At 53.4% G+C, this 26,813-nt stretch overlaps 1 protein-coding gene across 1 annotated transcript in view; it reads left to right on the top strand.

The window, feature by feature from the left end:
• Positions 1-23,666, top strand: part of DVL3 (dishevelled segment polarity protein 3) — a 41,863-nt gene extending 18,197 nt beyond the window's left edge. The window contains exons 2-17 of the mRNA XM_065410289.1: positions 8,660-8,729; positions 12,640-12,761; positions 13,504-13,610; positions 14,602-14,737; positions 15,043-15,136; positions 15,603-15,672; positions 16,423-16,562; positions 16,731-16,807; positions 17,410-17,477; positions 17,884-17,934; positions 18,050-18,199; positions 19,770-19,901; positions 20,242-20,409; positions 21,770-21,982; positions 22,822-23,214; positions 23,635-23,666. Of these exons, the coding sequence (XP_065266361.1) occupies positions 8,660-8,729; positions 12,640-12,761; positions 13,504-13,610; positions 14,602-14,737; positions 15,043-15,136; positions 15,603-15,672; positions 16,423-16,562; positions 16,731-16,807; positions 17,410-17,477; positions 17,884-17,934; positions 18,050-18,199; positions 19,770-19,901; positions 20,242-20,409; positions 21,770-21,982; positions 22,822-23,214; positions 23,635-23,666 (2,023 nt within the window). The remainder of the gene's footprint in view (positions 1-8,659; positions 8,730-12,639; positions 12,762-13,503; positions 13,611-14,601; positions 14,738-15,042; positions 15,137-15,602; positions 15,673-16,422; positions 16,563-16,730; positions 16,808-17,409; positions 17,478-17,883; positions 17,935-18,049; positions 18,200-19,769; positions 19,902-20,241; positions 20,410-21,769; positions 21,983-22,821; positions 23,215-23,634) is intronic.
• The last annotated feature ends 3,147 nt before the right edge of the window (positions 23,667-26,813 follow it).

Here is a 26,813-nt window from a genome sequence, read left to right as displayed (position 1 = left end):
GTCCCTTTAGGCTTATCTGCTATCCTTGTGGTTTTTCCTCCACAACCCTGTAGACTAGCTCATTCTGCCCCAATACGTTGAAGCTGCTTGGATTACAGGAGTGGGGAGATGGGTTTATTTTTAGTTGGGGTGTTTCCTTTTGCCCCAGCCAGAGGGAATGAAAGTGGCTTTGAACCTTCAGAGGCCTGGAGAATGGCTCCTTTGATGGCTTCTCTAAACGTTGTTGTGGGGGTGGATGCCAGTGGTGTCTGCTGGGCAGGGCAAAATTAATTAATGTGGAAATGCCTCTGTGTCTCCTGCAGTTTTCTCCCCAGCTTCCTGTGTCTGTTCAGACTGACAGGTCTGTGGAGCTTGTTTGCAGGGCAGCTCCTACAGTCAGTTGGTTACTCGGCAGCTCGCAGAGATCCAGGTGGGAGAGGCCACTGTGGGTCTTTGGCTTAATTTGATTTCTGGGCCTCATGCTTAGTTTAGCTGGTGCTAGAAAGGCCTCTGAGGTCAGTTGGTTATTTCCAAATCCTGTTCCTTCCGCATCCCTGGGCTGGATCAACACTCAATCCTGGGTGGGTTGGGGTGGCATGGAAGTGGGTGCCCTCTTCACTGAGCACAAATCCAGCAGGAGCTGAATGTCTCTGCTAACTCCAGCTCTGGGACATAGGGCAGGAGCTGAATGTCTCTGCCAACTCCCGCTTTGGGACATAGGGCCTGAGCTGGTTTCTTTTCCAGTCACTGAAAGGGCCTTTCTAAGGCTTGAGTGTCTAGGGCAGAGAAATCATAACAGGAACCATCTTCTTATTGTGTGTACAGTGCCTAGTTCGGTGGGGCCCCGATCCCTAACCAGGACCTTTACACAGTATAATAATAGGTGCCTTGACAAGGCCTCATGACTGCAGTGATGTGGAGCGGGCCAAAGGAGCTCGTTAGGAGCAGGGAACTATAAAGAACCTGTCCAACAGTGACAAAGGAACAGTGAGTGACCAAGGCTTCATTGAAGTGCTCAGCCCCTTAGGCTGGGGAGAATTTCACGCCCCCTTTGCCTGTTCTCAGTTTGAAGGAGTCATGGCCCTGAGTAGCCTTGCTGGAAAAAAATTCTGCATGACTGATTCCTTAGATTCCAAGGTCACAAGGGACCATTGTGATCATCTAGTTGTGATCACCTGTATAAAACAGGCCACAGAACTTCCCCACAGTAATTCCTTTTTAATACAGCATATCCAAGAGGGCGTGGGAGGGAAGTTGTTACAGTTGGGTATGCACATGTTCAGTCTTTTGCTCCTTCACTGACTCCATTACTTCCCTTAGCAATAGGAGCACCAGGTGGTGAGACTGTTAAGTTGTCAGGCCAAAAATGGCAGGGCCTGGTTGATGTGCTTTAGTTCCTGGGTGTGGCTTTCCCGGCTGCCTCTGTGAGCAAGCAGTGAAACAAAACGTGCTCTCTGAAGACTCCTTGTAAAGTTCACTTTATGACTTATGCAGGAGAACAGATGACAGGTGCCTGCTATGGCACTGTTATTGTAGGGTCCCAGTTTAGCAGATCAGTTGCTTTACAATCCTTGCTTCCCAAAAACCTCAAACGAAGGCAATTGTGTGATGAAGTTCTCAGCAGCCCATTGGGACCAGGTGATGGAGACACTAGAGGACGGCCGGGGTACAGTATACCGCCTTCTGAGAGGGAAGGTTCAAGGGAGCTGGAGTGCAGTTGAGTCTGTAAGCTCCTCGTGCGATGAAATTGGAATGCCGAGGAAGATATTGCTCATGGGGGCTTGGGAAAGGAGTTTGAAGGGGAGGTGACAATCTCATCTTGTGCTCCTAGAGCCCTTCTCACCCCAGCATGCCTTACAGACTTAGTGCATGTGCATCTCCCAGCCAAAAAATGTAGTTTAGTTGGAGGTTGTCTCAGTTACTTAAGTGGAAGACCCTTCAGAGAGAATGTTGCTCTTTCAAGGAATACAAATGTTACCTGAAAATGCAGTCAGTCAACAAAACATCCTTATCTCTGTCCTGGTCCCTTCCATCCCATACAGCATCATGCACCTGCTGATGCACATGGGGTGAAGACGTATTGATGGAGTTTTTGATTGACTCCGGGAAGCCCCTGGTTTATGACTGCAGACTTCTCAAATCCCCTAAGCCTATCTGATGCACATAGTTTGCCCCAGGAGATGAGGGCCTCTGTATCTGACACACAAGTGTGATCGCTGGCATGCAAGCGCCCTGATTTGGGATCCAGCCTTTCAGAAGGTGATAACCCACGTACAACAGCGTTATGTCTGGGCTTGATCTCTGAGGACATTTCACGTTTGAAATGCCGTCTTTTTTCAGGAATTGCCCTACATATAATTGTCCTCATTACTGATCTCTTCTGGTAAAGAGATGTCACAGCCTGTTTCTTTTTGGCAACAGCATTTGGCCTTGCAGAAGAAACTGCGGAGGATTTATCTGTAGTGACAAGGGCTGCAATATTTTGGTATAAATGCACAATTACTCTAGTTATTCAGCACCATTAACCTGCATGGTGGTTGAGAGACAAGACCTGGTTCCTGCCCTAAAGAGCCTATGCTATAGATGTGGAGAGCTAAATCACATTTCAGGTTTTTTTAGTCACTAAAGCATGTGGTGGTGGTGTTAAAGGACAGGATCGTCTCCTGGTTTTCGGTTGTTCGGTGAGTTTTCATATTGGGGCAGAGCTAATGTTATGTGGAGGATCTAAGCTGTGCACCTTTCTGATGTTTGGGGTTTTGTAATGTAAGGTTGCGCTCAACATTGAGTTTCTGATGTTTGAGAAAATGCCACTGTTCTGTGAGGGGTTTTTCCTTAAACTAAATTAAGCTTTTTGCCTAAGAATTTCCGTACATTTGAAAAAAACCAAAAACCCTCTGATCTCACTATTCGGAAGTTTTTCCTGATCTTCAGCCTGAAACTGCCATTGCTGAATTGAATCTCCTAGCTCCCTGCCTTACTCTGAGGAATTCCTTTCCATCCTTGGTATTTACATGCCTCAGATACTTGGTGATCGAATTATTGCCCCCTCTTCCCTTCTCAACCTCTTCCCCACCCCCCAAACGATGCGGATTTTGGATTTCTGATCTCTTCCCCAGTAAGGGAGTCCCCATGTGCTCTTGATAATTTCTGTGGCTTTTCTCTGAACTTCCTTCAGTTTGTCATTATCGTTCTGATAATGAGGCTTCAGAAGTGAACACGATTCTGGATGGGGTCATCCCAGAGATGCTCTGGAGGGAGTCTATCCCCTTTGTACCCCAGGATAGTGCTGCATACGCAGCTCAAAACTGCATATCCAGAGCTAGCTACTCTCACCCCCAGGCTTCTCAAATGCTTCGGGGTTTCTCCTTCCCACTGAATCTCTCTCTCTCTCTCTCTCTCTCTCTCTCTCTCTCTCTCTCTCTCTCTCTTGCCAGATGCATTAGCTTCCCTGCGCATCCCCCGTAGCCAGTGGGCCCTGTCTAGGAGAGCCCTGGGCTGGAGTGACTCCCATAGCTCCCCCATAGCCAGCACTGCTGTGCCAGCGAGAGGCACTGCAGGGAAATGGGAGAGGCTAAGACTCAAGCAGCTGCGTTCAAGGCTAACTGGAAGTGGCTCTGGAGCCCAGGGGCTCCATCAGGGACACAGGCCAGCAGTCTCCAAGTATGTGTTTGATTTCAGCTGCCTCCTCTCCCTCTGCCCCATTCCTGCTACTTTCCCCTCACCCATCCATCCTGCTGTAATATATGAAATCCCCTGTGCTTGTGAGCCTGGGATTGCTTCTCTCTGGAGGACACTCTGCACTCCTCTCATCCATGGAGCCAGCCTCTCTGCCCCAAAGCTACTAGCCTGCAGGAAATTCCCTGCTTGGTCACCTCTGCCGGTGGAGGGCGCAGCCTGGTGGGTGGTGTTGGGGAGGAGCAGTTGGCTCTGCTGGAGGGAGAAGGCTGCAGGAGGGTAGGGGTCTGATGAGGGCCTGAGCTGGCTTCCTCGCCTCCCTCTCCTCACAGGCTGCCTCTGCCCCTCCCCCACCGGCATGGGAGCAGATGTGCTGCTTGTGTGAGCGTCTCAGCAGACAACTGTTTCACGAATACCCAGCAAACCCAACCCTGGCTCCTGCGGCCGTGGAAGTGTCCCCCCTCCCCCAGCCTGGCTCCATGTACAATCCGCCTCCATGTCACTGGGGGATGGAGCCTGAATCATCCGCCCACTCACCCTGCCTCCCCCGACCCCTCCTCCTTCCCGCAGGTCCCTTTGTTGGAAAATGCAGCACAGAGGAGGGAGGCAGTGTGAGGAACACTGCCCAGGGGCCAGGCCCTGTGTGCAGTTTGCGTGTGGCGTGCTGCTCTGTCCACGGCTGCTGCGCTCCAAGTGCCTATGGGTCAGGTTGAGGCAGTGAGTGCAGTTTGTGCAGGGCAAATTGCTGCAGGAAGGCAATGCAATGCGCTGTCGTAGCCCGCTGAGGGCCAGGGTATCTTCAGTCCTCTCACACCTGGGTCTGAGCTGCCACACCACGTAGGTCGCTCTTTGGGGATGATATGGAGGGATGGTGGCCTGTGAAGAATACAGATCCCATCTGGAGCCGTTTCTCAGCCTTATTGACTGCTGGGCTCATTAATCTCAGTGGGTTGCAGAGCCATTGCAGTCTGCTCTGTGTCATGTGGCCTATGCCACGCTCAGTTGGGCAGGGTTAGGGCCGCCCAGTAATAGCTAGCAGTTCTCCTCGGACGGGAGAGGATATCCTTTCTCAGCATGCTCCAGAGCTACCCCAAACCTAGTGGGTCTGTTAAACCCTTGCAGGTGTGAGGCCAGCCTGCCTTGTGCACAGCAAACCAGGGGTAGTCCTCCTGGGATCCGCCTTGGCCTGGCAGCCTGCTGGGCTCCACAGGGCTGCCACTTTCAGTCTCACCTGGTGCTTTGGGAACCCTGGGGGAAGAACCCCACCAGCTGAGGATTCGTCCCCGGGAGGTATGTGGCCCTGTTCCTCTCCATGGCTTCCTCCAGAGTTGTCCTGTGCCACCTATCGAGAACAGATGTGGCATTATGCAATTGGGGGGCTGCCCAGCTCAGGTGTGACTGACCTGGGGTAGCGTGAGGTGTAGAGGGGAAGAGGTTCTTAGCTCAGGATTGAGAGGCATCAGCAGATCTATGGAGTGGAGAGGCTAGGGCTAGAATAGCATGGGGAGCTGTGCAGACAGGCGTCAGCAGAACTGGGAGGGGTTCTTGCTCAGCATGCGTCTGACTAGCTCACTGCTATCAGGCTTTCCTCTGGGGAGTCTAAATCTGTATTCATTGCACACTGGAATCCTGGTGGTAAACACATGATAAATAATGCAACATGCATGCTAGGAGCAGGTTATGGAGGGAAGTTAGAGGGGTAGATTGGGAGGCGCTTGTCCATGTACTATGGGGAAGAAATCTGCTCCCAGCACCAGTATGAATCCTGAAAGGCCTGTTCCTGTCCTGGAGCAACTGTGTTCCTTCCGTTTCTCTGTGGGAACATGGGGAGCAGATCGCTGGTGGGACATGCCATCTGAAATTGTGGGGTCTCCCCTATCACCCCTGTGCAGCTGTTCAGTCCCTTCCTTGCTGTTGGTCACTTTAAAAGTGCTTGTCCCTGCCCGTGGGTAGCACTGCCCCCTATGCCTGCATTTGGGGCTCTGTGCCCCTCAGGAAGCTGCAGACAGTACTGGGAACTGGCTCTGCCTGGAGCTCTCTCTAGGAACTGGATGGAGTCCAGGCTGCCTGTGTCAGTCTGAGTGGATGTTAGTGCTGCCAGGCAAGGGGGGGGGGGTGTTGGGGGAGCCTTCCAGCAAGTGAGACGGACTGGCCTGGGTGCTGAAAGAGACTGGTGTCTCCTCAGCAATGTGCCAGCATTTGACACTTGCTCTATGGAGCAGAGCCATGCTGATAGTGTCAGTGGAAAACTGCACAGACTACAGGAAGGAGCATTAGGCTGGCAGAGTTTTAATCCTGGGTTTGCTGCTGCCTTGATGTGACCTTGGGTTGGCTACACCTTGGAGGAGGAAGGATTAATCTGCTCTGAGTGCTAAGTGTTCTTGCCCTCCTGGACTGTGGATGTACCTTCCCTTGTACCCAAGGGATATTGCCTTCTGGGCTGTTGTGGAATTGAGATGCTGCATCTCTTCTCTTTCTCCCCCAGCCCCTTAGGCAACACTGTTTCTTTGCCTTGGGAAGAGATCATGACAATTGTGTGTTGATAACCAGTGGTGATCTTGAAATCTGTTTGGTTTCATTCGGTGACTCCTTTAATGGGAGCCTGTGGCACTGAATGGAGCAGCTCATATTGCTGGCAGGGTGGGGCAGAGCCTGTTCCCCAGATTTTGGCACGTAGCATTGTCCATTTACCTTTGGTTGATGCTTTAAGAGTGTAAATGCAGTTTGCTGCCCTAATTTCGGCAGTTATCTGAGCACTTATGCTCCCATGTCTCCGCGTGCTCTGCCTTGATCTAAGTGGCCAGGTTGCATTGCATGCTGGGATGATGGGTCACAGTCCAGGGAAGACAGCTGCATCCAGTTTTATTTTCTGTAAGTTAGAGGCAGCCCTTAGACACCTGGGGCTGACATGGTCCTTGTTTTGTGCCTTCCTGCTTGGCTGTAATAGTTACTTCCAGAGTGGAGTGATTTAAATCACTAATCTGAATCATGATTTAAATAAGCAAGCTGGAAACCCTGACTCAAGTTGAATCCTATTTTGCATTTGTACTTTTTAGTTCTTTTACTAAAGAAAGGTTCATTCTCATTGGTTGGTAGCTATTAAAACACATTGATTTGCAATGAAATATAGCCTTTTTACTAAATTATATATACTGTATGTATAATATCTATGCAGATATGCATTTATTTAAGCAATTGTATAACTTAATATTCAGAATCTAAATTTTTACATTTTTTATGATGTTAGAAAATGGTAAATGATACATTTCTTATTTACTAGATTAACTTTTTGTGTGTGATTTGGGTCAAGCTACATTTGGATGGAAATTGGAATGCAATTAAAAATGCTCAAAACCAGCATTTTAAAATTGTTTTTATTAGCTGAATAAAATCACCTTAAATGTTCTGGATACATAAAGAAAAAAATGTAAGGTTATCGAAACATGTTTTGCATTTAAAACTGATTTGTTAAATGAAGGCAATATTCACCTTAGTTAACCAAGTGGCAGATAGTTTCTGGTCACTGTGAGCCAAACTTTCAAAGGGATGATTTAGTTGGGAATTGGTCCTGCTTTGAGCAGGGGGTTGGACTAGATGACCTCTTGAGGTCCCTTCCAACCCTGATATTCTATGATTCTATGATAGGTGTTTTCAGATAGGTGCTGTTTTATTTCATCTAAATTAATACATGGGCCAAAGGTGTTGTCATAACCCAGTCACTGTCCAACATTAAACAGTGTTAACCAAGGTCTGGGGTTTGGTATACAGAGACCTCAGAGACCATGGCGAACACACCAGTACAACTTCTTTTAACCTTTTATTAAAGAAACGGAAAAGAAGGGAAACCAGTTACAGCATTTGAAATGTAAAGAATTAAGTAAGGCTTTCATTGTAACACCATTTCCTGCTCCCTTTCTCTTCAGTGGGATTTTGAAATCAATGAGAGTTGAATCAATGGGAATTAGGCACCTACCCTGCTTAGGTGCTTTTAAAAATCCACCTAGGTACCTCTCTGCATCTTTAGGTCCCTAATTACCTTTGAAACTCTGCCCTTGTGTCCCTCAGGATTTTAGTCATAGAGTGGAAGAGGAAAACAAGCTTTCCTGCTTTTTCAACTCTTAATCAGTTTGTCAACTTTGATGAACCAAGCCAAATGAAGCAAATATTCTCTGCCCTTGCTAGCTAAACTGGAATCAACAATAATGGCTTTTCCGTGCAACAGAAACCGGAAGTACTTACATTTGGAAAAATGAAGATAGCAGCATTGGCTCCATTGCAAATATTGTAAATGATATGGATACTTAATGCATGGCATGTACGTGGCATTGTGACATCTTCAAAAAGCTTGAGTGGCCCTCAGAAGATAAAGATGTTTTCCCCTGAGTCTGTCTGTCTAATTCAAAAAACCAGCACCCGTTAACTCTTCAAAATTTGAGGAGGGCTCCTTGCAGCATATTATTTTTTATTTATTTTAAATGATTATCATTGGTCATAGTGATGTTAGGCCTTAACATAGCTGGTCATAATTTCAAATGTATTTTTAAATATTTTTTTTTAAGTGCATTTAATTTAAATTTAAAAAATCCAATTTTCAAATGATTTAACTTACCGACTTTTATGCGCCCTGGTTACTTCCCTCCATTGGTTTCTCTCCAGGCATCCCCCTCCTCCCCCTGTTCTCTGGGCTCTGTTGAGATTGCTGAGCAGCTGGAGTCTGTACTGCCTCCAGGGCTTTCCCCACCCCATCAAACCTGCGACTGGCCGTTTTTCTGAACTTGCGGTGGGGCCTTCTGCTGCCAACGCCATGGGGGATCAGAAATGACACTGCAGCCCAGCGTGGGTGCTTCTGTGAACAGCAGGAGTTCCTTGTCCCCTCTCATCTCCTCCTGCCCCATGACCAAACTGATGTCTGAACTGATGGCTCAACCCAGAGGCTGCCTTCTGTGACCTTAACCATAGGCTTTGAGCCTTGTTGCTAACCTGTTCCATCTCTTTCTTTCCACAGGGTCGTGAAGGAAGAAATCTCGGATGATAATGCCAAGCTTCCCTGTTTCAATGGCCGGGTGGTGTCCTGGGTAAGCAGGCCTCTTGGCTGGATGTCTGTCTGTCTGTCTCTACGTCAGACTACACAAGCAGTTCTGAAAATCACCATTCCCATTGTACAGTGCCAGGTAAAGCAGTGGGACAGCTGTGCTTTGTAATCAAGAGGCACTAACTGTAGTAGGAACTGAAGCCATGCTGAGCTCCTGAGTGTCTGGGCTGAGGGTACCACTTCCCATCCTAGTCCTGAACACTGCGTTCCTCACACCCACTAGGAGACAGTCCTGGGGATACAATAGTTAAGAATGTGTATCAAGCCTTTTTGTAACTGCTTCCTAGTGTAGCTGCTGCTTGGAGCGCTGCTCTTGGCCTGCCTAGGGTAACCAGTGTGCCCCGACACCAGGGTCAGCTTTCCAAGTTCCACCACAGATGACTGTAGCAAAGGGTTTTAAGTGCTGAAGAAGAGGACTGGATTTGACTGTCGTGAAGACTGAAGGTACTGTCTGGGCAGTCACAGGCAAGCTTCTCCCTCCATCCCACACCAGGCACACCTTGCCCTGGAGGGGACCCCATCTTGGGACACGAGGGGAGTTCGGTCTCCATGGCCCACTGAGCCCTTGCCCTCTGCTGAGGCTACAGATGATGCTAGTTGGGATGTGGGTATCTGCCTACTAGGAATTAAACTGAAATCCAACAGCTCATTTCCCAGGGGCCACTGAGCGATCCCCAAATGGAAGCCACCATCAGGCACTAGTGACCTGGGCCAGATGAGAGCTGATGCCTCCCAGTGCAGATAAATTACACACACTCCCTGCCTCAAGGAGCTTACCATTTACTGTCAGACAAGGGGCAACGAAACGGCAGTGGTGGTGGTAGGACAGTTGGGGAAGAAGGATGGGGAGCAGTAAGGTTAGGGTAATATGAGACCAGCCAGTTGGATGTCCAGGGCATGCTACATGCATTATCCTTGCTATGAGTATGTCTGAAAAAGGCACCCATGTCACTGGGGTTGAATCCTTTGTTTGTGTGTGCAGGGAATGGGGGCCTCTCTGCCGGCTCAGACACACAAACAGTTGGCCTTTTTTTAGTTGTTGCCAAACAGTTTGCAGTTCTCCCTCTAGTGGCTTGCTGGGCACCTGCACTGCGCAGAGCTTGTCCAATTCTCATCCCTCTCCAGTATTTACTGCAGCTGCATCTGTCTGCTCTGCTCTTCCCCTTCCCAGTTGCCTTTGTTCTTATGTGCTCGGTCAGTGGAGCCCGCAGGCTGCGAGCCCTCTGCTCCCCAACTCAGTTTCTTTGCCATACTTCTAAATGTGGCTCGTATGTGTGCACAGCAGCTGGCTTCCCCTCCTGCACCCTGACGGATTCAGGGCCTGTGGCTGAGCAGAATCATATCATGGGTATAACACAGTTTGGTCCGATCTACCTATACAGAACCAGTCTGTGTTCTCAGTGCTCCAGGCAGGTTAGCAACTGATACTGCTGTAGATGGGGCCTGAGTTAATTGGACTCCTTGTGGGGCGGTCAGACACCTGGAGTTAGCAGTGGCTTTCAGCCCTTGTGTGTTGTGGGCAGTAGCACTCGGCTTCCTCTGGGCGCAGCTGACATTCCGACGCCCCCCTAACCCCCCAAGATTCCCCATCAGTTGGTGGCTTTGGGAGCTGTGTGGTCTGTTCTGCTGCTGCCAGACAGGCTGGAGTGAGGCTATTTCAGGAATCTAGTGCTAATTTTAGCAGGGGGGATTGAGTCTGAAGCCTTCACGGCAGCTAAAGAGGCAGGGAAACTGCAGGAGTGTTAGGAAGCAGTGACAGACCCTCGCCCAACAGGGGAGGGGGAGTTCCAGCCTGGTGCTGTTAGATTACTGCCTGGATCCAGCCCCCTGTGTGTCTGTCTAGTTATTTCTCTGGCCCCATTCCCACAGCATCTAAATGGAGAGGGCCATGGGTGCCCTTTTCAGAACCTGTCCTCTGACGCTTCTCTTGTACTGGCAAGAGCCCACCACACAGCAGAACCAATCCCGCTTTCCTGAGCCTCCCAGCCTCTCACCCCACCTTCCTTTGCAACAAGGTTTTTGCTTGCCTGGGGGCTCATTGGAGCCAGGACTTTGTTCACGTCTCTGAATAACTGCAGTGCCCTCCGCTGACAGAAAGCAGAGCTGCAGGTGGATTTTCCCCAGCTGCATCAGGAAAGAGAGGATATGATGGTATCAGAGAAAGCAAAGCACAGTTAGTTGCCAGCCAAGTCCCTCCTCTTCCACCTCTGGTGATCTTTCCGGCACTGTGCTCTCCAGAGCTCTGTCTACCTGCAGTGGAGCATGATAAGTAGAAGAACTGGGGCCCAGGTGGTCCAAGCAAGTAAGATCAGGGCCTGCCTTTGCTAGGGCTAGTACCTCTCGCCTCCAGCTCTCTTGTCGTTCTTGCTCAGCCTGTCTCCAGACTTGCACCAGCTCCTGTTCTAGGGCCAGCGCTGCACTGGGCCAAGACTGAGGGACAGTGTCAGAATCCTCTCCTTGGGCCTGGAGAGAACTCACTGCCAATCCCCTTGCTCTCCAGCGCAGGGGACATGCCATGTAGGAAACATGTTTGGGGCAGCCAAGCCCAGCAATGAAAGGGGAAACAGTAGAAGGGTATTTATTTATTGTTTGTATTGCTGTAGTGCCTAGGAGCCCTAGTTGTGGACCAGGACCCCAGGGTGCTAGGCGCTGTACAAACACAGAACAGACCGACAGTCCCTGCCCTGAAGATCGTACAGTCTAAATAGAGCAGACAGAGGAAGCGTTAGAACACACAAGCAGAGTGAACAGTGTGATGGCAGCAAACGGCATGTTAGTTCTATGATTTGTTTTTTCTTTTCTTGGTTGGTTTAGTTTGGGGGGATCAGCTAAAGGGAAGTGAGCGGGGACATTGAAGGGATGGGGAAGGAGAGAGATAGAGGAGACAAGAGGGTAGGAGGAGTGATGCTGAGGTGAAAACTGAGGAAAGGGGGAAGGTTGGAGCAAACAGCCAGTCAGCACAGGGCAGGGAAAGTCCAGTGAAAACTGTAGACAGTTCTCCAAGGAACCAATGGTCCCTGCTTTGGCTGCTTCTGCCCCTCCCGGCTGGCTCCTCTTTGTAGCTTGCTCCCTAGCCTACATGGCCTTGGTTTCTCTGTCTCGGAGGCTATTGATCAGCCCTCGTAGGAAAGTGACTTCTGATCACTACTCTCCTAGGCTGCATTTGATTTACTGACCTAGGTCCCCACCTCTCCTACAGACCAAGTTTGGGAATCATGCTTAAATGTGGTGCCAGCTAAACCACTTTCAAACACAGCTTGGCAGCAGTGTGGAGGGATATATCCAGTTTAGAAACTACCTCAGCTGGAGCCATCTTCGAACAGCTCCATAACTTGTCTAGATCATTCTGTCCTTTCCCCAATCCTCCCGAGCCACCCAGTTCTCCCTGCCTGGGGTATGCTGGCGTTGGTGCCTTGGTGATAGGCACTGTATCCTATTCTCTGAGCCTGGGCTCAGGCGGTGGGTGGTTGTTTACAATAGTACCCAGAGGCCCCAGTCCAGATTGCGGCCTCACTGTGTTTGATGCTGTCCCAAAACACGTACAATCTAGGTTACTTCATGGCCAGTCTAACACAATGTTGTGCAGAGCACAAAGCCCTGGTGCTTAGTTTCTGCAAGGCACTTCACAGGGCAGGTTACAGGCCGTGCCCACATCCCCTGGTCTGACTGAGGTTGTGGGTTTGCAGAGTACTTTGAAAAGTCAGAATGGAAAGCACATTGGGGTCTGCTCCAGGGTTGGGCATAGCCCGGCCCTCTTCCTCCACCAGCTCCTAGGGGCTGGAAATATGGAAGCCCCAGTTGCTCCTGGGGCCAGTGTAGTTGTAAAAGTCCCTCATGCTGAGGCTCCCACCCTGTTCCTGAGCCACTTCGTTCCCTTTCTCTCCTCTCTCCAGCTGGTGTCTGCGGAGGGGTCGCACTCAGATGGGGGATCTGTCTGTGCCGATAACCAGCCGGAGCTGCCGCCCTCCATGGAGCGTACCGGGGGCATTGGGGACTCCAGGCCTCCCTCCTTCCAGTAAGTCATGTTGAGATGCATTTCAGTGGGCTTCCTAAGGGCAGGCTGTCAAGTGAGCTCTGAGCTGGGAGTGGCCACGTGATCCCATTCCTCACAAGCCAAGATGGGGAGAGTGATGGAAGGGTAGGGGCTAACCAGCATGGTAGGGATGCAAGCTGGCAGAAGTGGGGCTGGGAATGGAGTGCTAGGACAGGGTCCCTTGGGTGGTGGAGCTGGGACTGGAGTAACGAGCACTAGGACTGGAATTCTTTGATCGTTTGACAAGCAGGGCATGGTGCAAGCAGCAAGAAGACCCCCACCACCTGCTGCTGTGGCTTTGATCTCCCCTTGCCCATCACACATGACAGGTTTCCATCTTCCTTTTCTTTTAACAATGGTGCCAGCATATTTCACTGAGGGCTTGGCAGGGAGTGGGGAAACTGCTCCCTGAACTGCCTTGCCTCCCAGCTCCATCCCCGTGTGGGACTCCGATTGCACCCCCACACCCCTGTCCCGTGCTGAGGCTGTGTGCATCCCAAGCCCCACATGTCCCAATCCCACACTAGAAAGAGGGGGGTGGAAGCTGTCACCTAGTGGCCCCGGTATGCCCCTTCAGACGTGAGGGGATAACAGGAAATACGACTTGAGAAGTGCAGCGTAGCTGGCGTATGTCAGAGCAGGGAATGCCGGGAGGTGAGCGGGAGGCCCTTCATGTCCTTGGGGAACCACTGAGTTCTCTGTTGGATGTGTCACCCCTCTGCAGCCCCAACACTGGGGGGAGTCGGGAGAACCTGGATAACGAGACGGAGACAGATTCAGTGGTTTCATCGCAGAGGGAGAGACTTCGCCGGAAAGATGGACCTGAGCATGGTGAGCCCCGATGAGCTGACTGGAGCCTCTGAGGGGCATAGCTGGGGCGCAGGGAGGGAGCTGCTCCAGGCATGAAGAGCTGTGTCCACAGTGCCCTGCGGAGCTTGTGCGCTGACTCCTGCTGTGCAATGAGGGCAGCAGTGAGGGTAAATCCCCCAGCACGAGCAGCAGGATCCCAAGGATGTGACAGCCTTGTACCACGACCGTGAGCTAGCCCCGGATCTTAGTGTACCCATGTGTCATCTCAAGTGTTGGACCTGAGTCTCTGGGGGGCAGGAGGGGCAGAACACCCTAGATACCACAGGGGGCAGGGACTGTCCCCCACAGGGAAAGGCACCTCTCCGTTGCTGCACTTGGGGAGAGGCTGTTTCCCAGCACCTACAGGCAGGACATGTCTACAAGGGGCAGCGCTGCAGAAGGTCTGGGGCCCACAGGCACCTGTGTTGGGCTCTAACCCCTCCCAGGGATTGGTCCTGCTTTGAGCAGGGGGTTGGACTAGAACCTTCTGAGGTCCCTTCCAACCCTGATAGTCTATGATTCTGTGATTCAGTGAAAGGCTGAGACGGAGGAGAGAGTGGTTCCCAGCCCGGGCTGGCACTGCACTGCACTCTCTGCCCACGGCCTGGCACCTCTCACCCGGAGGGACCATCTCTGAGTAACCTTCCCAACTCTGTAGGGATCGTTGTGGCTTCAGTCTTTGCTCCCAGTGGCTCCCCTTCCCCTTCCCCATTATCTAAAGAGTCAGGGAAGTTGTAACCCTGAAGAGATGGGGAATGGTCAAAGTATGGAGGGCAGCACAGCGCCCCCTCATGCCAAGATGGGGTGTTTGATGGCCAGGTTCCTCCCCTTGGAATTCCTTTTGAGCCCCAAGATTCCCCCCTGTGAAGCGCTGAGCCCACCTGGTGCTCCTGCAGGAGACCAGGATGCAGCTCTGCCCCAGCGGTATCTCTCTGCATCTCCCAGGAGTGCTGACTTCTCTCTCCCCCCCCAGCACCCAGAGTGAATGGGACGGCAAAAGGAGAGCGGCGCCGAGACCTAGGCGGGTACGAGAGCTCTTCCACTCTCATGAGCAGCGAATTGGAGACCACCAGCTTCTTCGACTCGGATGAGGATGACTCCACCAGCAGGTAGGAGAGCGTGAGGCCTGGGGGAACATGGGCACCTCTTTCACTCTTAGTGCCAAGGAGATGCCAAATCGGGATACCTCAGCCCCATCCTTCAGGGCTCTTCCCTCAGCTAGTGGCCCTCAATCCCGACCAGCAGCCCCCTCTGCTATTACAGTCTTCTGCTCCCCACACAGCTTTGTTGCTGCCTCCAGTCCTGGCCCGCAGCATTCTCTCACTCTGCTCCTCCTTTGTGGCCGTCTTGCTGACAGACCCATCTTCTCTTGACCCTCGTGGGCAGTGGAGCTGACTGTCTCCTTTGCCGGCAGGTTTAGCAGCTCGACAGAACAGAGCAGCGCCTCCCGCCTGATGAGAAGGCACAAGCGACGCCGGCGGAAACAGAAGGCCCCACGCATTGAGCGGGTACATCTCTTGGGCAGGCAATTGAAAAGCTGGGGCTGGGCTTTCTGGTGCCTGCGGCATACCCCTCCCCACTCCCACGTGGGGGCTAGGCTTCACCCTGGCCCCCAGGAACTCAGCTGGTGGAATCTCCAGTCACTACAAACAGGGCCCAGGTGCTGAGAATCTGCTGGTGAAAGTACCACAAACCCTTCTGGGTCAGTGCTGCTGCTAGGACCAAAGGCCTTTCTTGTCCCAGTCACCGTGGGAGTGTGTGGGGTGCAGCCCGCAGTCCGTTTGTGGAGCTTCCTGCATTGACTGGGGTGGGGTCAGAGGTGGGAGCGTGGGGACAGCACTACAGGGAATAGAAGGGACAGTGGGGAGCATAGGAACAGTATATGGGGGGCAGCAGAGAGCAGTGAGAACTGGGAGGGACTGTGCTTGGGCCAGGGAGCAGGGGGACGTCTCATTGTGCCTCATTGTGTTGCAGTCGTCGTCCTTCAGCAGCATCACGGACTCAACTATGTCTCTGAACATCATCACAGTCACTCTAAACATGGGTGAGTGAGAGACTCTTTCTGTTTGGGCCCGAGGCTCTCCCGAGCTCCAGGAGTGAGATCAGGAGGGGCAGCGGGGGAGCAGGGAGATGGAGGAGGGGGGAGGTAATGAAGGGAGAGGGTCCTCTGGGGAAACTGACTGGTCCTGAAGCATTAATCCCCTTAAAGATTTGCCAGTTTGCAAGAATGTGGTTGGGATTGGGGTGGTGGGGAGAGTGGTTTTGGGTCCTGGGATTTGGTCCAGGATGAGTTTCAGTCTTTTCTCCCCCCAACTTGAGCTCAGCTCCCTCTGTGTACCATGTTACCCCACTGTTGCTTCCCAGCTGTTTTCTGTCTGGGATCCTGAGATGCCAAGATGCACATGGAGAGGGCAAGGGGAGAATAGAAAACTCTAATGTGGAGCCCAAAATGTGTCTGTGTCAAGGTGGGCAGTGTCCTTCCAGTGCTTGGCACACAGTGCCAGGTGCAGGAGGGTGCAGTGCAGGAGCACGGCAGGGTAGGGGTTAACTCTGCTGTCATCCCCATACTCCAGTTCTCAGAGCGTTGGGAGGCTGAGGAGATCAGGGCTGAGCTGGGTGGAGTTGGGAAGGGAGGAAGGAGCCAGGAAGCCACTTGAGGGGGTGGGAGAGGATGGTTGTGTGGCTGAGACTAGTGGAGGGGGATTGTCCAGGTGTGGGGCTCTAGGGCCAATGCAGTGAGGCTTTGCTGTCCCGTCCTGCTCTCACTGTGCTCGTTCTCCGCCCATCCCTGCAGAGAAGTACAACTTCTTGGGCATCTCCATCGTGGGACAGAGCAACGAGCGTGGGGATGGTGGCATCTATATCGGTTCCATCATGAAGGGGGGCGCAGTAGCGGCCGATGGCAGGATCGAGCCAGGAGACATGCTCTTGCAGGTACCGCACGCCTCGCAGCCGGGGCTGGGGCAGTGACAGTGAGGGGTGAGGGGCAGACTGGAGCCCCTGCTCACAGACTGACGGGCCAAGTCGCAGAAGCTGCTCTCAGAAGGAGCCCAGCCTACAGCCGTGTCTCTGGGATTCAGCCTCTCTTTGCCTTGTTTGCAGGTGAACGATATCAACTTTGAGAACATGAGCAACGATGATGCTGTGCGCGTGCTGAGGGAGATCGTGCACAAGCCAGGGTAGGTGCTTTCCCCACCAGCTCTCCTGTCTGGGGCCTGCATCTCCTACTAGGCTACAGTCCCCTTTGCTCTGGCTCATCGGACACTGGTAATGCAGCCAGCCCTTGTGTCTGAGAGCAGCAACCCCTGCTGTCCTCAGCAGCCAGACCCCCACCCCTCTTATGCTGGGCCTGTGGGTGTTTGAGGGCCCAGAGCCCTCAAACATCCTCTCCTTATTAGTATTGCTCTGACTCCTGGGTGTTATATGAATAACCTTGAAAGAGCCCAAAGCAAGAATTGGAACTGGGAATGTCTCCATGGTCAGGTCATGAACCAAGTGTCCTAGCGCTGGTCCCCTGCCCCGAGCCTCCTTTTACCTAGGCTGGGTTTGCTGAATGCCCCTTCAGTTCCTGCTGCCCTCCTTGTTACCGGCTCTGCCAGCTGGGTGGGGGTGAGCCCCAGCTGAGGGATCTGTGCTGGCAGCCCAGGCAGGCCTGTACCTAACCTCCCTCTGAGGGAGCAGATCGTGGCCACTGAGGGCCAGCACCTTGATGAGAGCTGCCTGGTTGCGTTGCGTGCTGGCCTGTGCGCAGGTTGCAAAAACGTTTGTGTTTCTGCTGCAGGCCAATCACCCTGACTGTGGCCAAGTGCTGGGACCCCAGCCCCAGGGGCTGCTTCTCGTTACCCCGGAGTAAGTGGATTGCTGACTCGCCCTTAACGCTGGTGCCCAGCCCATGTGAGAACCTTGCCGCGAGCACCTGCGTGTTTGCTTTATTTCCTGTCTGTTTGCTGTGAGACTGAGACTGAATGTGGGGTCGTTGGGGGTTGCACCCCGCTCCCTCCGCTATGGCCTCAAGGCACCGGTGCAGTGCAGACCTTTGAGCACTGCAGTCTCCCTCTCCTTGTGTCCCCCAGTGCCCACCCTCCTCCCCCACATCATGCCTGGGACATACCCACCTAACCAGGGCGGGGAGGTCACCTGCTCGGAGCTCCAGAGGAAGGAGAAACACCCCCAAGATTGCTGCCACTGAGCCATAGGGGGACTCTCTCCCTCTGTGCCCCTCTTGCTGACCCTCCCTCTCTTCTTTCTCTCCCAGTTGCTCCCCAGCGGATCTGGGCTGGGCCAGACTCTCCATGCTCCGATCCGGGTGAGTCCCGGCTGATGCTGGGGAAGGAAGGGGCTGCCCAGGGCGCCCACTAGAGGTGGGTTTCATGAGGGTATGATTCTCAGACAGCCTCTGATTGTCTCTGCATTCACTTTAGGTGAGCCCATCCGACCCATCGACCCGGCAGCCTGGGTTTCCCACACGGCAGCGATGACTGGCACCTACCCGGCGTACGGTATGAGCCCATCCATGAGCACAATCACTTCCACCAGCTCCTCCATCACCAGCTCCATCCCAGAGACCGAGCGTAAGTCCCTGTGCCTGTGTGCTCCCGCCACTGCACGGCTTCCAGTCACCTGCGCTGTGCCTGCCGGCACCCCAGCCTGACGGGAGCAATACATCTGCACGGGCAGAAATCAGAGGTCTGGGGTGGGGTTAGGGAAGGGGGGTCCAGGAACCAAGGGGAACTCCCTACCAGCAGAAGTAGGGACTGGAGGAACAGGAGCTCCCTCCAGGCAAGGGCCAAGAGAGCATGGCTGGGGTGGGAAGAATTCTGCAGGCAGGCACCTGAGGGTGGTGCTGGGGAAGGCTAAGAAAAGTCCTCTTGCCCAAAAGCCCAGGACAAGTACAAGTTTTGGGTGGGCAAATTCACGTCCGTTTTCCTTCTCTCCAGACAAAGACAACAAGAGAGGCTGGGCACAGGCTGAGTGACATAGAAACACAGGGTTGGAAGGAACCTTGAGGGGCCATTCCCCCCCATGCTGAGGCAGGACCAAGTAAACCTAGATCATCCCTGACGGGTGGTTGTCCAGCCTGGTCTTTAAAAATCTCCAGTGACGGGGATTCCAAAACCTCCCTTGGCAGCTTGTTCCAGTGGGTAACTATTCAGATAGTTAGAAAGGCGAAAGGAGGAGGCAGGAGGAGACTATGCTGTGGGAGGGGAGGGGATGTCAGCCATGCAAGGAATGCCTTGGGAAAAGTGAGCGGGGCCAGGAAGAAATGCCCTGCTGGGCATGCCTGAGGCTGCACCTCTGCTTGAAATAGTGGTCTGATCAGAGGCCTGTGGTGGCTGGGAGGGAGAGAGCTTGGGGCTGGGCCTTTCAGCTACGGGCAGGTAATTCAAAGGTAGCTGCAACAGGGAGGTCTGCCCTGTAAGGGCTGGGGGCCTGGAGCCGGCCAGCCCTGTTCTGAGGTGGAGCCCCATTAGGCCCCATCCTGTTCTGGGTAGTTTGCAAAGGGTAAGGTGATTGCCCGATGGGCACCTGATTCCTATAAAGGCTGAAAGAGCTGAGTTGAGTGAGGAGAGCTCTAGGACGCAGGCTGGCTCCTGTGGTAGGCTCTGGAGCCAGATGCTCAGGCAGACGGCCTCCAGGAGGACTATAGGAGAGCTGCCAGGAGCAGAGAGGCCCTGGCAAAGAAGCCGCTCAGTTAGGGGAATTGTTTAATTGTATTTTGTGGGGTTGCTGAAGGTTGTTGGTGCCACCAGTAAATGGTGCTGTGAGGACAGAGCCGAGGCATGGCACTGGTTCTTTCCTGAGCTCGTGAGACTGGCCTTTCTGGCAAAGCTGGAAGGTGCCAGTTTAATTTCCCAGCTAAACCAGCATCCGGCACGAAGCAGCTTTTAGAGTCTTGCAAACTTAGCAGTAGGTGCTGCTGGCCGGAGGCAGGTTTTTGGTTTGGTTTTGTGAGGGAAGAAAGCTGAGAAGATCTAGACCAGTGGGTGCTGCAGTGTGTTGGCCAGTTCCTCAGTGTTCTGGGGTATGCCTGCGATGTATTGTTCCCTGGCCCATCCCCTTGTGTGTGACACCTCCATGTGGCTCCGTGGCCTCTTCCGTCCCCTCTCATCTCTGCCTCCCTTCCCTTCGTCCGCCTCGCAGGCCTCGATGACTTTCACCTGTCCATCCACAGCGACATGGCCACCATCGTCAAAGCTATGGCCTCCCCCGAGTCAGGTCTGGAGGTGCGCGACCGCATGTGGCTGAAGATCACCATCCCCAATGCCTTCATCGGTAAGAGGCAGCCACTTCCTCCTCTGGGACTGGGGGAGGGGTAGACACATGGGTAGGCAGGCACCTTCCCTATGTGAGGGGATCCTGTTTGGGGACCTTTGGCAAGGGAGCATCCTTCACCATTATGTCCCATTGGCTCGTCCTGTTGGTTGTGCTAGGGAAACAAATAGAATCCTTGGCCTTGTGCTGCCCCTAGGAGTGTCCCTGCACCTCTCTCACCCACAGACCACTCCCATCCCTCACCCCTGGAACAAATTCAGGCCACCCTTGTCTGCCCCCAGAGCCAGCCCTTCCTGTCCTTGCTGTATTTAACCGTGCTCTTTGGTTAATCTCATGGCAGGTTCAGACGTGGTGGATTGGCTCTATCACCATGTGGAAGGTTTTACAGATCGGCGAGAATCCCGCAAGTACGCCAGCAACCTGCTGAAGGCCGGCTACATCCGACACACTGTGAACAAGATCACCTTCTCAGAGCAGTGCTACTACATCTTTGGAGACCTCTGCGGCAGTACGGACCCCTGCTCTAGTGCTGCTGGGGAAGCGGGGGGTGGTGAGGGTGCTGAAAGGAGACGCTTTGCTCTGCCCTGACAACTCTCTGAGGACAGTCTTGCAGTGGTTTGCCACCTCTAGACTGCCAGCCTGAACCCCTTCCATACTACTCTCCAGTGCTTGGTATATTACTGTGCAGCCAATGTCACCATCTTCTGCTGCACAATCCTTTCTCCTGGGCAGGACAGGGAGGAGTAAAATGTCACCTTTTTTTTGATCCTGGGCTAAACCTAAACTCCTGGGTGGGTGGGGCTGGCTTCGCTCAGTGCTATCAGAGTCTGCACTGTCCTTGGAGGAATGGGCAGGGAGCTGACACCTAAGGACACCTGGCTGGCTCTGCTCACCTGAGAGGGATGAGAAGGGAAGGGAGATAGACAGACAGACAGACCTAAGGGTGTCTGGCCAGCTCTGATGTTGTCCTTTCTCTTCTGAGCTGGTTTATGACTGACTAGCACAGGGGTTGGCAAACTTTTTGGCCCGAGGGCCACATCTGGGTATGGAAATTGTATGGCAGGCCATGAATGCTCACGGAATTGGGAGGGCTCCGGCTAGGGGTGCAGGCTCTGGGGTGAGGCTGGGGATGAGGAGTTGGGGGTGCAGGAGGGTACTCTGGGCTGGGACCGAGGGGTTCAGAGGGTGGGAGGGGGATCAGGGTTGGGGCATGTGAGTGGGTCAGGGTGGCAGGCTCCAGGCGGTGCTTACCTGAAGCAGCTCCCAGAACCAGTGGCACATTCCCCCTCCAGCTCCTATGCGGAGGCACGGACAGGCGGCTCTGAGCATTGCCCTGTCCACAGGTGCCACCCCTGCAGCTCCCATTGGCTGCGGTTCCTGGCCAATGAGAGCTGCAGGGGCGGCACTTGGGGTGGGGGCAGCGTGCAGAGCCCCCTGGCTGCCTCTACGCGTAGGAGCCCAAGGGAGGAAGTGCTGTTGCTTCTGGGAGCCATGCAGAGTGGGGCAAGACCCCGACCCCGCTCCCTGGCTGGAGTGGGGTAAGCCCCAGACCCCACTTCCCGGCGGGAGCTTGAGGGCCAGATTAAAACATCTGGAGGGCCAGATGTGGCCCCCGGGCCGTAGTTTGCCCACCTCCGATCTAGCAGATCATTGATCCTCTCTCTGACCAAGTGGGGAACAGTAACCCCCAACATAGCCTGGGCTGGTCTCTGGCAAGGAGGTGTCCATAGCTGCCCCCTGAAATCTTCTGCCCCTCTTGCGGGTACCCCATGATTACCTGTCAGCTGGGATGAGGGTGAGGTTGTCCCACTGTACATGGCTGTTTTCATTTCAGGACTAACCCAGGTTCTCTATTTGCTTCTCTCCAGACATGGCTAACCTGTCCCTGCATGACCATGACGGATCCAGCGGAGCCTCAGATCAGGATACGTTGGCTCCACTCCCCCACCCAGGAGCCGCACCGTGGCCCATGGCTTTCCCATATCAATACCCACCGCCTCATCCATACAACCCCCACCCAGGATTCCCTGACCCAGGCTACAGCTATGGTGGGGGCAGTGCAGGCAGCCAGCACAGTGAAGGTAAATGAATGAAAGGAACTGAAATGTGCCATTGGGGTATTTTCCTTAACACCTTTGGAGAGCAAGCCAAGATCTGGGTCATCTGGAACGAGGAATATGTCTCTCCTCCTCCTCTCCTCCCCCCCCCCCCCCCCATTCACGTGCACACAGCACAGTCGGGCAGGTGCATTGCAGAGCTGCTTTGAAGCATCAAGTATGGGCCAGGGCCACAGGCTAGATCCTGGGCATGATGGAACCAGAGTATGATGCCTCCTGTCACAGAGCCTCTGGTGGGCTAGAGGGCAGAGTTTGAAAGGAAGCCAGCTTTGCTGCAGTGGTGCCCTGTCCTGGGGCTGAGAGCTATTATTGGTCAGGTTTATTATGGTAGTGCCTGAGGACCACCCAAGACCGGGGCTAGGCCTGTCCAAATACAGAGTAGCAGAGAGTCCTGGCCCTGAAGATCTTAACAATCTGAATAGACCAGACAGACACAGGGTGGAGGAAGGGGTAGAACACACAAGGAGAGTGAACAGTGTGATGGCAGCAAATGGCATGTTACTTCTGCGTTTCTTTAAATGTTTAGTTTTTATTTGGTGGGGAGGGCTAGGTCAGAGGGTATCAGCTACATGGAAAGAAAAAGGAAGGGAGAGGGGGCATGGCTTTGGCTGCTTCTGCCCTTCCTGGCTGGGGTCTGGCTGGTTCCTCTCTGCAGTTTTTCCCAAGGCCATGTGTTGTGGCCTTGGCTTAGGGGAGGCTCCTTTTATTCCAGTCTCTCCCTTCCTCTGCTGTGCCGGCTGGGGTTGCATGTTGGGGGGGCGTTGTCGGGGTCATTCCCTAACCTTGCCTTGGGCTTCTTGCAGGGAGTCGCAGCAGCGGTTCAAACCGCAGCGGCAGTGAGAGGAGAAAGGAGAGAGACCCGAAGGCTGGCGAGTCCAAGTCGGGCGGCAGTGGCAGTGAGTCGGACCACACCACCCGGAGCAGTATGCGGCGGGAGCGGGCGGCCAGTGAGCGCTCGGTGCCAGCCAGCCAGCGCAGCCAGCACTCCCTAGCTCACAGCATCCGCAGCCACCACAGCCAGCAGTCGTATGGGCCGCCTGGCCTGCCACCCCTCTACAGCCCGCCCATGCTGCTGATGCCTCCGCCGCCTTCTGCCATGGGGCCCCCAGGAGCCCCGCCGGGCCGTGACCTGGCCTCTGTGCCCCCTGAACTGACGGCCAGTAGACAGTCGTTCCGAATGGCCATGGGCAATCCCAGTGAGTTCTTTGTGGATGTAATGTGAAGCACCCGTCCCCCTGTCTGTCTGCTGCCCTCGTCGGTTTGTCTTCTAGGAACAGCCCTGGCTTCACTTTGTTTTTTTTTGTCTTGATAACTAAAAAAGGGAAAAATAAACTGAACTAAACCTTGATTTTAATCCCTACTCCCATGGCGTGGAGGCGGGGGCCAGCAGGCCTTGCTGAGCCCCGCCGGCCCAGCCCACCTCCGGACTCGTGTGTGCAGAGGCAAGTTGCTGCTGCTTGTGCAAGCCCCTAACCCCCATCTCTAACCCCATTAACCCGCATCCATCCTGGTGCCTGTGCTGCTCGCCCGTGTGTAGCTGCCGCTGCCACCTCACTCCTTCCACCCTAAACGTCTCCTCTTTCTTTTCACCCTTTTGTGTTTCTTCTGTCAAGCAGCAAAGAATTACGGGGTGTTTGACTTCCTCTGAGCTTGCCGCCCGCAGGGGTGAGAGCTGGAGCATGGCATGGCAGCTTGGCCCAACAGAGGAGGACACGAAGCCCCAAGGGCGCTGGGCACGTACGGTGCTGAAGATGGCTTCTTTCCCAATAGCTGAAGACGCCCCCCGTCCCCTCCACAGCCCTGAGAGGGGAGCAGGGCCCAGCTCCAGCCTTGTGTGTGTTCAGATCAATAAATGTAGCCATCTCCTGGCCAATGGCATGAATGTTCCATGGCTTCAGTGCCTCTGGGGAGTGGAGAAGGTGAGGCCCCAGCTGGGAGGGTACCACTCTCTGTTCGCCCACTCCACCACAACATGCTCAGGCTTGGGCCAGGGTCTGTTACTCTCTGTACAGCATTACACCCAGTGCACCCCTGTGGCAAGGCCCCACTTGGGCGGAGGCAGTACGCTAATGAGGCTCTGTTCCTGACTGAGTGCTGCTGGGTCATTAACTCCCATGGGAGGTACAGGCCAGCATCAGGAGCCTGAAATTGCTGAAATAACTGCCATCCATTACTCAAGGCTCTGCTCGTGCCCATGAGCTGCGTGGTGTGGATTTGGCTGAACGTGAGGGTTTCATTTGCACCTGCTGCTCTGCAAGTGCGGGTGTCTAGCTCTGAAAATGTGCCTTTAGTCTAGGCAGCCTCTCCCACCCCCTGCATGACCATGGGCCTGCCGACCCATTCCGTGGCCACAGAGCATGCTCCATCCAGGCCTGCTGTGTGTAGCTGGGGGCAACAGCTACTGGCTGTACTCTCCTACACTGGTGCTTAGCTGCAGGCTCAAGGTGCAGAAGCTATTAGGCCTAATCAGAGCAAGAGGAGGGGGTAAGAAGCTGAGTAAGGGGCAGCCTTGGTGTTTCTAGAGTGTGGGCGAGCACAATGGCAAGTCCCCCTGCGTTTGCTGCCTCCCTCCGTTGTTCTAGAGGGGTAAGGGGCTTCCTGTCCTCATCCTCTCCATGGACAAGGGAGGGGTGGGGACGGACCAGGCTCCAAGGAGACTGGAGAGTGACAGCCTTGGCCCTGCTGTGACAGTCTCTACTTGAGGTGCTGCCCCCTTCTGTGACGTGGTACTGCAGCCCCTGCCCGGGGCATGTGTGCAGGGCCTGGGCCCTGTCCCTGTGGAGGACTGCAGTCAGTTTAGCTGTTAGAGAAAAGTTCCCTTTTTCTCCATCAGCCTCCTGGAGTCCCTTGGAGCCCTGCTCCTCCTGCCTGATGCTGGTGTGACAGAGAGGCTATCTTGGGTAACTGGCTAGTGCACGAGACAGTACATGGTACGCTAAGCTCCACCGCAGCCAATGAGGGGCTTTGCCACAGTCTTTCCCTTTCCTCCCTGGGTCCTCTCGCTGCCATGCAACAGCTTCCTCTGCAACCGTGTAAACTCCTTGGAGTTGTGGTTATTCTTCTTCTTAGCAGGTGAAATATATCTTACACCTGGCACCAGCTCATCTACTGCCCTGTCTGCCATCCCAGCACCAGCCATCCTGCCCTATGTGCCATCCTCCTGCCCCTCTATCACAGCACCAGCTCTTCTAGCTCCCTACCATGCTACCAGTTCATCTACTGTGCATAATCCTTCATATCTACCCTGGTGCCAGCCTGTCTAATATCCACTATCCTGCCAGCTCCCGCTGCCACCTACCATCCTACCCTGCCTTCCAGCCAACTCATCATCATGGCATTGGCCTGGCTTCTCCCCCTGCCCACTGGGTTTTATAAAAACAAAACCAATCTCCTTGTTTTTATTTATAAACATAGTTTTATTGGAAGCCTGGCTCCTGTTGTTTTTATTACTCTTCTGTCCTGTGTCTTCGGCTGGTGTGGCTGGCTTGCAGCAGGCTTCCCTCGCTGCTGAGGCCTAGAATGCTTGATCCTATTCATTTCCTGATGAGCTCTTCCCAGATGTTTCCGGCTCTGGCAAGTGAACAGTCACCGTCTGTCCTATACTGATGCTCCTCCAACAGAAAGAGACTCTCATACTCACTGAGGCCCAACCCGCAGGGGTGTGTTATATTTTCAAATGTGTGCCCTGATGAAGATCATTAGGAAAAAGAAGCTGTGACATCTCTCTCAACTAAAACCTAAACTGCAGGGCTTGATCTATTCTTTCTTCTTAGGCCTGTCTTAAATAGAGGGAAGCTAATGCAACGCGGCCTGTCTTAAATAGAGGGAAGCTAATGCAACGCCCATAGAATTGAAGGGGATGGGTGAATAATCTCCCCACCCTCCCTCCCCCCATCTGCTGTGTATACATGGGAATAAATGGGTTTCAGTAGCAACCCCCACCCCTCAGACATGTATGGGGTTCAGTATACAGCAGGCTCTACACTACAAATTTCTGCTGGCATAGCTGTCGGGCCGGCAGTGTGCGGGGTGTGCAAAAAGCTCCTAGTTTAGGTGCGGTTATACCTGCAAAACCCTGCTTTTGGTGGGATGGCTTATTTGGCTCGGAGGGGGATAGAATAAGCTATGCTGCCAAAAGTGAAGTTTTGCCAGTATAATCTGTGCCTGTGTCTATGCTAGGAGCACCTTGATGATTAGGTATAGCTGTACTAGTAAAGCCTTCCAAGTGCAGACTGGGCCTCTACACCTCCCACCTGTCTCCTGCATGTGACTGCAGTTCTGGCTCCAGCTCAACTTGGCTTCCTGCCTTTGATACCTTTATCTTTAATAGCATCATAGAAGAGAATGTGTCCTATTGCTAATACAGCAGGCTCGGGCTGAACCGGTCCCTTTGGACATTTTAGGGCTTTTTCCAGGCTCTGGATTGGACAAATGAGGCAGAAGGGTGACACAGAAATTAGGAGAGTTGCCAACTCTTGCAGTAGCTGGTGTTTAAACTTGAAGCCCCAGCTTCTGGAGGCAAGTGACTGTGGGAGAATCTCAGCTTAATTTTTTTAAAGCCCTCATGGGTGCAAACCAACGCCTAAAAGTAGGCCCAAGACATTAAAGTCTCAAAAGCCAGAAGGGAAATATAAAGAACTTCTTTAACCTCACAGTTTTAAGCTAATCTCATTATTTGATTATTGAATGTTGGGGGAGAGAGTGAGGTGGTGGGGAAGGTGAATTATGGGGTGAAGCGTTTTGCCAATCTGTGCCTTAGTTTCCCAATGTGAAGAAAGAATGCTGGTGCGGCTGC

This window comes from Emys orbicularis, chromosome 9 (genome assembly GCF_028017835.1).
Source record: "Emys orbicularis isolate rEmyOrb1 chromosome 9, rEmyOrb1.hap1, whole genome shotgun sequence".
Taxonomy (NCBI): Eukaryota; Metazoa; Chordata; order Testudines; family Emydidae; genus Emys; species Emys orbicularis.
Note: the sequence above shows the minus strand (reverse complement) of the source record. Positions and strands in the feature narration are given on the sequence as shown.